This window comes from Melospiza melodia, chromosome Z (assembly GCF_035770615.1).
Source record: "Melospiza melodia melodia isolate bMelMel2 chromosome Z, bMelMel2.pri, whole genome shotgun sequence".
NCBI lineage: Eukaryota > Metazoa > Chordata > Aves > Passeriformes > Passerellidae > Melospiza > Melospiza melodia.
Window position 1 is genome coordinate 2,422,414 of NC_086226.1, and position 12,976 is coordinate 2,435,389.

Below are 12,976 nucleotides of genomic sequence, written 5' to 3' on the forward strand. Positions count from 1 at the left end.
TTATAAACAGACTGTTAAACACAGGTGGAATTGGCCCAAAGCCCTTGGCCTGATTTTGGGAAGCACAGAGAATGAGGAGAACACAGGACACAAAACACAAGAGCACGGGGGGGTTATGTGAGAGCTGTGCTGACACAGGAGGGGAGAGCATCCTCTGCCAGGCGTGATGGACACAGCTCCATCACAGCACAGCCTGCACACCACGGAGCCCTGAGCAGCCTCACAGCAGCCAGGACCCTGCCCTGAGCCACCATTCCTTCAGCCAGTGCCAGGCAAGGCAGAAAACAGGGAATGGTTGGAAGAAAACTGTTCTGCTTCCAGCTATCCATCAAAAGCACAGTGGAAGTGACTGGCTTTGGGATTATTAGGAAGAACTGCAGCAGCCAGAAGAAAAGGCCAATCCTCACGGCCTTACTCTACAGATCAATAACAAAAGGCAGTGGAAATTATATTTTAAAGTCTAGAGTTCACTCAGGAATCATCTAGGAAGCAATAAACCCCAAAGAAAATAAGGCTCTGTACCCGCTTGAGGAATAATAAACAGTATGTGCATGCCATTCAAATACACAAATGTCACCTAAGGTAATACCAAAACAAGACAAGCATCATATTAAACTCCACAAAGTTATAGAAGATGGTAATTTAATATCTAAATGTGAAACTTGTGGCACCCTCTAACCTAAGAATAATACAAAATACCCTAAGAATGAGAGAAATTATTGCATGACCTAAGCAAATATTTACTAATAAAAACCTAAGGCACTAAATCTTTATTGGGATTTCACTGAGTACACAAAATTACAGTACCACTTAAACCCTACATTCTTTTTAGGAACTGTTTAAATGAGGTATACACAGATCCTACAGGAACAGCTAAACTAAGCCCTGGGTTATTCTCGCATTTCTGAAGAGTAGTTTTTAAGTCTTTCTTTCCCATCTGTTTACCTATCAGACATGCTGGAAATTCAGCATTCAGGTCCTCTGCTAAAAATATTTACTTTATACTAATTTACATCCCTCCAACTGCATTTTAACCAAAACAAATTAAGTAAAATGGTATTTTTTTTCTAAAACATGGCTCCTTTTGTATGTTCAATAAAAGAAGTATTTCTTCTGTTCATTTACTTCTAGTACTGAACATCCAATATGATTCTGTTTCTTTGCCCCTAGCCCAGACCTTAACTTAAACTCCAGGAACTAACTTACAATCTTTCTGATTTCCATAGACATTCAAATAAGTAATGTTAATTTTTAATTGCAATTCAAATAAAAACTATTGATGTTGATAAGTGAGACAATCTTTTCAAGTTTTTGAAGTTAAGAATGAACTAGAATGGTCAAAGTTGACAAAACTGTTTTGTAAACTGAATAAAGTATGTATTGAAATATATATAGCCCTGCAAGACAAATTTTAAAAGGCATCATAGAGTATGATAGAGTATCTCAAATTTACAGCAGCAGCAAAACAATGTTTTAAATGCTTCCTGTGCAGTTACTACAACAAGCTGTATCCAATCTTTCCTTTATTTAAAAAAAAAATCTCCAAGCCTAAAAATGCAGTTTTTACATATTAAAAATGCTAGCATTTATTTAATTGGTCCCTCTTCTGTCTATAAACTTTAAACTATAGTTTTCTAATTATGCTAAGTTTAAAGTAGAAGAAATTTGAGGTCACAAAGGGGTCAGAATCAAAGATTCCTCTCTCATTTTCAAGACAACACCTCCTGCAAAACAGTACCCAAGAAATGTCCCAATGTTGTCATTTTATGGGATCTCCTAAGTACAGTCTAAGTAATAACCAAACCCAAAGAAATTTAATTTAGTAAGTCTGGCAACATAACAATGTAAGATATGCTTCATCTTCATTCTAAGTAGCAATGGTTGGTTCTGCTGCAGACACTTCTAAATTAGTATCTTACAGCAAATCATTCTTAACAGACTAATTATTTTTCCTATCTATTAACTATAATTGCCATTCTGAATTTATCCTTTGCAGATGTTTTATCCAAGATCTATGCACAGTTCTTAGGAGGAAGAAAGCTGGGCCCATCTCTTTGGGTTTACTGCATATTTTAAAAGACTTGTCTTTTTTTTTAACAAAGTGAGATGAGGCTTTTTCAACATTAAGCCTCAAACTTTTTGTCTGATTTTTGTGATAGCCTAAAATATAAGTAATCCCCATTTCAATTCAGACTTTTCTAAGTTGTAGAAACCACAATGGTGGTAAAATACAAAATATTTTTGTATATTACTTGAATATTTTAAAATCTCTTGCTTCTTACAAAAGTTAAGTGTTTGCACAGCAATAAATATTGATTCCCAGACTTGTTCTCATGCCAATTTCATCCAGAGTTAATTTGCAGCATCACTTGGGAATTGTTTAAAGGAAAAACATCCTAATACAGCAGGAAGCCTAGCAGAATCTATTTCAGGACTCCTATGCCATGTTTATGTGGTGTTGAAGAATAGCAAAATTTTAGATGCTAACAGAGAGGCTCAGTCATTAAAAGGTAAAAAGTTGTTCCTCCTCTGCAATAATCCAAAAATCACAGCATTCCCTGAAACAAAGAGCCAAAGATTATGACTGCTCATGCCAGTGAAAAGGCTCTCAGGAGCACCCCTGAAGTTTAGACTGAACCTGTATTTTCAGGTGTAAATTAACACCACAGGATGCATTCACAATTCCATAACTTGCACTGTGCTGAGCTCCTGTGCAGCTCACAGTACTTCTTTTGAAATATCACCAGTAAAATCTCAACTCTTCAGTCTTCCTTGAGGAGAAAAACAAGCCTGGCACTAATTTAATCCACAGTACCTTTAAGTTCAGCAGAGAGACCTGACTGTCTATTGAACAACTGCTCTGTTTGTAACTTAATGGCGTCATCATCATCATCACGTATTTCACTGAACATTTTCTTTACCTTACAAATTTAGCCAAATGTATTTCAGAGCCAGTGATGTGGATGGTTTAAAAAAAAAGGTTTATTTAAACTACTGCACTATTTAAATTGAAGAGTTCTAGTGACACAACATGAAAGGTTACTGTATTCTCAAACGTGGCAATTTAATTTTTCAGACCACACACAAGCAAACTGCCTGCTGTTAACACTACCTGTGTTGACAGCTTAAGAGTCTGTGTAATTTTTGTAATGAGGGTCAAATTACCTGTCACTAAATTTTTTTAAGCATCTCTGTTGGCAAAGCTGGTTTTCAGGCAACAGAAGGCTAAAAATTAAAACTATATGAAAATAAGTGATTGAGTAAGTAACCAAGACTGCAGCTGAATGTCCAAACACAGACTAAGGGGAACACATGCTGCCTGTAAAAACCTCTTCTGCATCAGTGTGTACAGGTAATTCTTTTAAAAGTAAGGGCAAAAGCTTTTCATGCTTATGTCCTGAAACTGAAGTCAAACCTTTCAGCTTTCCACTGTGTGCAGAGAACACGCGCTGGCAGACTGAAATTCCAATAACGCTTTTTGACACCCTGCAATGTTTCCTATCTACACTCAATTCGGTCCCTCAATTTTGAGGCTATTCGCAGTGTTTTGCTAACTGCCCTGAAATGTCTTTCTAGCCAGAAAAAGGAACAGAGTCCTTTGCCAGCTGCAGGCAGAGGGATGGCAGATGGCCTGGAAGCCGCCGCAGAGATGGAGCGCTGGGAGTCCGACCAGACTCGCAGCTCCACCGCAGCTCTCAAACCACAACGTCTCCTCCACCCAAGAGCAGCACAGGATGCGTTTTTTGGACAAACCACATCCTTATCTCTACAGAGGGTCTTTTTCCCTTGCACTTGGAAGGCGTTTCCCACAAAGCAAAGCCATCTCTATTTAAAGGAAAACCGCAATGTGGCAGGCACAGATCGCACCCCATTGCACCAAGGGGGCAGCTCCAACCTTTCAATGTCTCAAACAGAACTCAGCACCGAGCAGATGACACGTGCTCTGAAATCAGAATAAATGCTACTGTCCCTCCCTCGGGATGGTTTGGGCACTCTTGTTCTGCAGGTAAAGCTGGGCCTTGGTGTAACCACCACGAATAGTCAAGCCCTTGATGTGATGGGATCCTTCCACCAAAAGCATCTCATTCGTGGTCAGGACCGAGAGTCACATACAGAGGCACCCAGGGATACACAAACAATATCCTGGAACGGCCCCATCAGGTCCCCACCATGGCCCTCAGAAACCTGAAAATACCATGTGGTGCCCTTCTGGGTCACAAGGTACTTTTATGACTTAAAAAAAGAATGTGACCTGAGAGACTTATTCTGTGTGTTTTGGGGTTTTTTGAGAGGTGGGGAACAACCTGTCCCAAAAATCAGTGAAACAGTTATTCTTCAATAGGCTTTAAATTAGGATTAAATTGCCCAAAGTGTAAATATTATAAATAAAAAAGCAAAAACTCTGAAAGATACAAGACTAACTACTAAATTGGTAAAAATAATTTTAGATTTCTATTAAAAGTTTACTACACAATAATTATAGGAGGATATTATGCCTTTTCTAGACATTCTAATAATAAACATATACTTCCTTTGTGCAACCTGCTTCCTAGCAGGTGTGGGAAAAATGCCAGTTTTCATGGTGACAACATCATCCACCATAATCAACTCAGTTAAGTCAGTTATTTGCAAAATCTGCTGCAGTATTTTAAATAGTTAATCTAGAAAGCATTAGTTCCGCAACTTAATATTGCAGTTTTCCTTTAAATGTTCTTGCCCTACCCAAGATGTTATTTTTCTCAAAAAGAAAAAATTCTAGCACAACAGGCAAAAGGCATGTAACCCAGTAAAAATTGGCAAGCAAAAAAAGTTTATTTTTACGTATTTTTATTTTTATGGATTTTATTTTTGATTGCCATATGATGATGGTTCTATGGTATAATATGCTGCAAGAATAATTCACACAAAATCCTGTCCACAGCACTTGGGCTAATATAGTAACAAAGACTCAGCAGACAAAAGCCTTGAAGAATTCAACCTTCTTCTGCTAATAAAATGACACTAACAAAATGACAAGAAGGCCCCTATAATTTGCCGCCTTCCATCTTAACACAGCTGTGTCAGAAAGTTTAAAGTGTAGAAATTATTGATCCTAACAACATAGGAAAATGGTAACAACTTTGTCTAAAATATTGAAAATTTAGGTGTGACTATAGCTTGGGCACCTGTGTAATCATATCCGTATCCTAAAATAGGTGACCAGCTGCAATCTGAAAGAACTTAGAATAAGGCTAAGCAGGCATGTCATGCACTGACATGTTGAGCTGAAAGCACAGAATAAGTGCAAAAATGGCCAGGGCCTTACTGTTACACAGGCAGGAGGTGTGCCGTGCCATTTCTGACACAGCTGCCAAGCTGTGGGCTTTTTATATTAAAGCAAAGCTGGCCACTTATCTTAAGAATAAGATCATCACCATCTAAGGCGATTTGACAGCACTGACATGAGTTCATATAGGCTTACAAAGATCTGAAAAATCCAGAATTCAAAGGTAGTCCTTCCTCCCATTTACCATATCTACTCTTTGTTGGTGTGCAAAAGTGCACAGGAACCTCACAGAAGAGATTTTTTTAAATTTGCCCACGTCTTGTTATTACACTGCAGTCTTCAAATTTACACAGAGCTGCAGTTCTCCTGGGGTTTTTCTCAAGTGTCACTCATCTAACTTAGCATGACAGCTGAGAAAGGATGTCAGGCGCGTTACAGTTCAGTTTAAAAAACATCCTCTACCTGGTATCTCTGCAGTGATTGTCTTGCTGCTCCCTGAAACCTCTTCGTCGTCGTCTGACGAGCTCGTGCTGGAGTCACAGGTCAGGTCACTGTCGCTGGTACTGCTGTCCTGCAGCAGGTTGTACTTCTTGCGAGCAGCCGCCTCCCGCTTCTGCCTCAGCAGCCGGATCCTCTCCTTGTGCTTTTGGCTCCGGTGACCCTTCACCCTGGGAACTCGGCCGTTCTGCTTATCGCTAGACTGTCGGTTTTTCTTGGCAGCCATTGTTGAAGTCTCGCTTTCGGACCTGGATCTCCTGGATTTCCTCCCGACCGCGGCTCCGGACCCTGCAGAAGGGTCTCCCTCCGCGGCGGCTTCAGCTTGGCAGGGCTCGTTCTCCTCCGCGGAAGACAACGTGTCTGAGTCGGCCAAGTGCCCGCTGGAGGAAGGGGAAAGCATGCAGTGGTTAGAAGAGTCACTCTCATAAACCCGGCCGCCCGCGGGCTTGTCGCTCTCCGTAGATGCCAGCTGAGACTCCGAGGAGTCCCGCCTCAGTTCCATCAGCAAGCAAGGCATGGAAGAGAGCACTGCAGAGTCTGCTGCAGTGGGCACACCGTCGTTCTGAGGTTGTGTCTCGAGTTCTATAGGCCTGCCTTCATCAGCAGCAGTCTCTTGCTTTTCAGAAGTCTTTGGTGGAATTTCTGAATCAACAAGTTCTTCTGCTTTTCCTACTGCCTCCATCTTCATTGCAGAGGAAGGTCCTTCCAGTCTCAAAGCATTGAGCACATTGTCTGGGAGGTTGGGTGAGCTAGACGTGGTCTCCAGCAATGCAGCAGCCTGCACAGGAACAGAACAGTAGGAAAGAATTACACAAGCAGCTCAGCCTGCTCTCCACAGTGTTACCATAAACAACTCACTGCTTTTGGTTGCAGGCAGAATGGGTTTACAGAGCCCCAGAGTGGTTCTGGTTGAGAGGGATCTTAGAGATCATCTCATTCCACCCCCTGCCATGGGCAGGGACACCTCCCACTGTCCCAGGCTGCTCCAAGCCCCATCCAGCCTGGCCTGGGGCACTGCCAGGGATCCAGGGGCAGCCACAGCTGCTCTGGGCACCCTGGGCCAGGGCCTGCCCACCCTCCCAGCCAGCAATTCCTAATTCCCAATGTGCCAGAATCTGTGCCTGCCCTCTGGCAGTGGGAGCCATTGCCTGGGTGCTGTCCCTGCCTGCCTTGTCCCCAGGGGCTGTGCAGCTCTCCTGGAGCCCCTGGAGGCCCTGGCAGGGGCTCTGAGGTGTCCCTGGAGCTTCTCTGGTGCAAGTGAACACTTCCCACCTCTCCCAGCCTCGCTCTACAGAAGTGCATCTTATTGCTCAGCATCATGTTGGCTTTCTCAATTTACCAAGTGAACTCATCGTTTTACAAATTATTCTTTCATTTACACACCCATGAAAAATGGTATAGGAGTCACACTGAATGGGGTTCCCAGTGGAACCATTCTGCATGGGAACCTTATATATCAAAGACTTATTAAATAAAGAAGAGCTACTGAATTGTCAGAGGCACAGCTACAGGCTCTGGCTCCAGAGGTGTCACACAGATTGCTCTCACCAGAGCACCACCACGCTGGTGAGTCACACAAAGATGTTTTAGGAATATCTAATACACCACTCAGGAAGTCCTTGATTGTCTCCCATACAAGCCCTGTTTATATGAGAACCTCAAGTCTGATTTAGTTTCTCTCAAATCTGCCAGGAAAGAAGCATTAAATAGTAGGGGCTGCAAGCAAAAAACATTATCTACCCACAGCAGTATCCGACATTTTACTTCAAGTCATAATTTAATAAATTGCATTGCTTCAGTGCAAATAAAAAGACCAAGCTATTTATCTGATTGATAACTTGCACATTATCTACCCAAAACTACCTGAAGCAACTTCAAAGAAATTTTCTTGGAGAGATCAATAGTTAGCATTCTGTCTTCATTATTCACACTTTGCCTTTCACCTGAATTTTCTCTTGGAATACAACACAGAATAAAGATTCTTCAATTACCACATTCACTTACAGATGAATGGCATGGAACAAATCCTTTACAGCTTCAGAAGTACAGTAAATTATAAATTTATGGCACTTCAAAAAACAAAGTGTAGGCAAGAAAACGCAGCAGTGAGATCTTATCTGAAAAACCACATTTCTGCAGAGGCGGCCAACCAGCCCTTGAGCACCCTGAGGAAGCAGGGATGGTTCAGAGAGATTTTTCTGTACCCTGAAAATCCTTCTTTGTTTCCCTGATCCATCCCAAGCTGCTTGCAAGCATTAAGTGTATACAGGTATGCAATACAAAATATAAGGGTACTTCCCTGCTTCTAAAGGTGCTGTGCCAAGCTCAGCACTGTCCTGTGTGCCCTAACCCACTGTGAAACTTCATTTTTAGAGAATGCTAAAATAGAGATCATGCTTCCTTCAGGCTAATGAATGAACTGCAGTATAGGGCAAGGAAATGATGAAAACACTCATGGGAGTGAAACACCAGCTAAGGAAAGAAGGGTTGGTTAATATCAGACATCACAAGAAAGATACAGATGGCAGGACCAAACCTGCTAAATATGAGGAAAGAAACCCACAAACCTGAAATCCCAAACAATAAACTCAGCACATCCCTTCCAAAAACCAGACTAAAATGTATATTGTGGAAAAGAGGAACATGTATATCAGGAAAAACATTTGTGCATACTTTTGCTCTCTTGAAAGCAACTTCAAAGAAGACTTTCTGGAGACAGTAATTTCATGTAAGCAGCAAACATCATGTAGGAACAATTTATTTCCAAGGCTACTGGAGAGCACCAACAAACCTAAATGATGAATACACACATTCAGAGACATAATGCATGTCAGTAAAACCAATATTTGTAGGTAATTCACTCACAAATCTGTATTATCAAATAATTCTCCTATTACACAGGTAAGTAAAGCACAGATTTGATGATGGAATAAGTGGAATTTGTGTTGTACCTGCTAGTGCAGCTCCTGGCTTTCCTCTGGCCATGAACTTTAAAATGAAAAATATCTTCTCTGAGAGTTTTGAAATGTACACACACAGGGAAAATATTGGTTGCTCAGACACAAACCAAGAGTATTAGCTTGGCCAAACGAAAACATACTTAAATATTCATACTAATAACTGCAGAACAATTTCTGCACTGTTCAACCTTTCAGCCTGGGGAGCACAAAGAACAGAGCTTGACATGAAGCTAAAGGGCAGCCAAAGTCAGCTGTACACTTTTTTCCACAAATGTCCTATTTGGAAACATCGTTTACCTCACAGCTCCCAAAGGGGCTGTAACAACACCTGCACTTGCCTTTCCATCTCTCTGGTCTATCAGCCAGAAAAAAATATGTTTCATCTGCACATTGCCGCCTTGCTAACAGCTCAATTAAAATTATTTTACTGGATTTTTTTAATATTAAGTGGGATCTTTAACTACTCCAACCACACTGGTTCGATCCCTCACACAGTGACTTTCAGTGAGTTGGCGGTAGAGGAGGGAATAGTAATTTCATGACACTGATGTGTTTCTGTGTATATAGAAAAACCACATGTTTGGTAAGGTTTGTACTCTACAGGTCCATTGAACTGGCTCTTTAGACATCATCAATTCCTTTATTAATATATATATATATATATATATATATATATATATATATATATATATATATATACACATATACCAGAGCTTTGCCTTTCTCTCAGTGGGAAAAAAATAACCCTACCATGACTCAAACAGACTTTGCTTCATGGAAGAATACAGCCCGTTTGGCAAAAAATATCTATGCCAAGGAAATCCTTGTCTCAAAGAAAGAAAAAAATGTCTGTATTTAGTTCCCTCTGAAAAATGTACAGAACAGCAAGAAGAGACTTTATTGAAAAACTCCCACTCTTTCTTGCCATTCACCTTTCTAGTAACACTACTAGAAGAGGAAATCTCAAGGTGGTGCAAGCAAAAGACCATTTTTCTACTGAAATGGGAACACAGAACTGAAAATAAGTTGAGATGCTTACAGACACGGATACTTAATTAGATGTTGATCAGAAATGGCATTCTCCTTTTACTGGTGAGCAGATATTGCAACGAAAATTTTAAAAGGCAATTTTGTAAAAACTTCTGTCCTCGATTTTTCCAATAGAAAATGTTATTTTCCAAGTCACACATATAACACACTAGTGCGAGGAAGCCATTAAATTACCCTGAGAAACATTTTCAAATCATGGACTCATTTGTAAAGGCACACAATTTGTACGCTAGGGAATCTGCTCTTCAGGGAAGAAATCCAGAAGGATTTTGAAGGTCAGGTTTGCAGAGACAGCCCAGCCTCTCTGGGTTTTGTCCCCATTCTTTCCCCACCTAACTGTGACTGCACCATCATATTCCCTCCTGTGCACACAACTGGCCCACCCTTCTGTGTGTAGATTCCTTTCAATAAGCCAGCACAAGTCAAAATGAGAAAGCAAGTGACATTTTCTGCCAGAGCTCGCAGGAAGGAGGGAAGGGAGAGCAAGCACAAATCATCCCTGTTAAAAAAAAAAAAAAAAAAAAAAAAACAAATCTGATTTAAAGCTGCTTGCTGTTTTGTATCATCACACCTTGAACTCAGAGGTTCTGCCCAGAGACAGCAGAAGGTCCTGAGCATTCCTTCTCAGCACCATTTGCTCTGGGAAGAGACTTTTGTAAATTAAAAAAAAAAAAAAAAAAGGATTAAGAGCAAAAAGCCTCAGAAGTGATAGCAGCTTCCTAAATAACAATTTTCATGTAATATGTACTACAGCACAAAGACTTATATTAAAGACAGCAGGTTTCCCAGAGCAGAGTTTCAGGCATCAGATTATAAAAATAAATAATTTAACAGAGTGTTAGAGCAGTAGATAAGCTGTGTGTCTCTGGAGAGAGACCCTGAACAAAGAAATCCCCAGGGAATTACAGAATTTAATGTCTTGCCTGCACCTCTTAGTTCAGTGCTGATTTTTGGGGCCTTACAGCACCTTTCTGGGTCCTTCTCCATGTCCAGGCAGGCCATTCAGCCCATGTGGAACTGCAGCTGCTGCTGGTGGTGGTTGCCTGCTGACCTCTGGTTTGAGCCCCTGGTGCCTCTGCTCCGTGGCACAGCACAGGGAACTACAAAAGCCCTCACCTAGGTAAGCAGTCCACAGCAGCAATTAAAATATCCATTTGTTGCCCATGTCCTTCCCACAACACAGATAAAAAGCAGCTCTGTATCAGCTATTAGGAAGATTAACTAAATTACACAGCTTAAGGCTGAAGGCTTCATCAAATCCAGCTACTCAGGCCAAGCAATCAACATACTAAATCATGTGTCATACATTAAGAGCTAGAAGGTTACTCATTCTACCTACAACTAACTTACTTCAGCTGAACAAGGAGTACCTCTCAACAGCCTGAAATGCTTAATAAACCCCATGACACCCTACCCTTAATTGTACATTGTCACTTTAGGTGTTATTGAGCTGACTAATGATAAAGAATGCCTAGCTTGTGTGCAGCAAACCAGGTCTTCTTTTCCTGAACCTACGGACGGGACAGATTCTTGTTTTACAGGTACCAGTGTTTTCACAGCAGTTTGCTGGAAAACTCACTTCAACTTATTACTGACACATTTCCTCTTAATCACAGTCCAACAGACCACTTCTTTTCCCTGCTTATGGTCATATAACCTTCTTATGCCAATTCTAGCAACTGTTGTAATGAAAAAGAATTATCTAGCAGAACACTGCATTTTACTGCCCTTTCAGTTAGTGCTGAAAGAAAACAATTTGAACAACCCACCTCCTCTCACCACTTACCATTCAACTGGAAGCCATATTTTTTTTAAATGAGAAATTGTACTGATATTATTGAAGGAAATAACATCATGTACATTCTTTAGGCTTTTGTGACTACATAAATGAAAAGTTAAATGGTAGTGCTGCACACAAGTCATTTGTTCAGAGTACAGAGTTAACTAGAGACCCTTCCAACCTCACAGCTTCGGTGCCACAGAAGTCAGTTATTTTCATGTAAATATGAATGGTTTGATATTTATAAGGAACTAAATGCTGTAATGGCTCATTTTTACACAAACAATTATTTCCATCTCCAGTGGATTACATTATATCACATTTATCCAACAGAGATGGAATAAATCAGAGGTGTGAGAGAGGTAATGACAAATGCATAAAATAGAGGGTAATAAAATTATGTAAAACAGCTGACTATTTTTAAAAATGTAAACACACAGACAAGCTCATTAAGAACTCTGACTGGAACACTGGATAGACTGTGTGTCTGAGGAGGGTGGGTTGGGAAAGGAGAGAAGCTGCAAACAGCCTGGGTACTCAAGGGTTGACTGTAGTGCATGTATGCTTCAGAACACAGGTTAAATTGTTGGCAAAAAGCAAAGTCAGGCCCTCTTCTGACAGAAGGACGTGTAACTCTGAAGATGTGAAGTGCCAATGAACCTGTCCACTTCTGAAGCTTCACCAAACCCCTTTGCCAGTGTAGGTGCCTCGTTCATGCTTTCTTTCTTCTCAAATCACCTTCCTTCCCATAGAAAATGAACACAGTTAATCCAGTGAACTCACCAGTGACATTTTAGTACAAAAAACACATAGAGCTATCAGAGAATGACAGAATGGTTTGGGTTGGAAGGGACCTTAAAGATGATCCAGTTCCAATCCCCTGCCAAGGGCAAGGACACCATCCACTGGATGAGGCTGTTCCAACTCCATCCACCCTTACCTTGGACACTTCCTGGGACAAAGCATCCTGTGCCAGGGCCTCACCGCCCTCACAGCCAAGAATTTCTTCCTTATACCTCATTAAACCTACTCACTGTCAGTTTAAAGCCATTACCTTACGCCAGAGAGCAGAATGCTTCATTAACTAAAAATGACTAAATTCAAAAAATAGACATCTATCAGGAAAGACCGATCTGCACCCAGACGAATGTAGAAATGCTGACACTTTCTGGACTTCCCAGCTTGTTCAGCTCCTCCCGAAGATACCACACATTCCTTTTCATCTTCTTTTAAGTCTTACACAAACCGGTGCACTTAAAACAACACAAGTGAGACCAGCACTCTGTCAATTTAAGTCAAGACAGTTGACTCAGCTCTGTGTGGACGTGTGTGCACGATGCTCCACGGCAGATTTTTCATAACACCGAGCCGCCCCCACAGGGATACTGTGTAATTTATATAGCGTTCCTTTGAAAATGCTGC

At 41.0% G+C, this 12,976-nt stretch overlaps 1 protein-coding gene across 2 annotated transcripts in view; it reads right to left on the reverse strand.

Annotated features, from left to right (window-relative positions):
• Positions 1-12,976, reverse strand: part of ARK2N (arkadia (RNF111) N-terminal like PKA signaling regulator 2N) — a 45,469-nt gene that overhangs the window by 23,818 nt on the left and 8,675 nt on the right. For both annotated transcript variants that reach the window (XM_063180787.1, XM_063180788.1), the window contains exon 2: positions 5,729-6,542. In XM_063180787.1, the coding sequence (XP_063036857.1) occupies positions 5,729-6,452 (724 nt within the window). In that variant the 5' untranslated portion in view covers positions 6,453-6,542. The remainder of the gene's footprint in view (positions 1-5,728; positions 6,543-12,976) is intronic.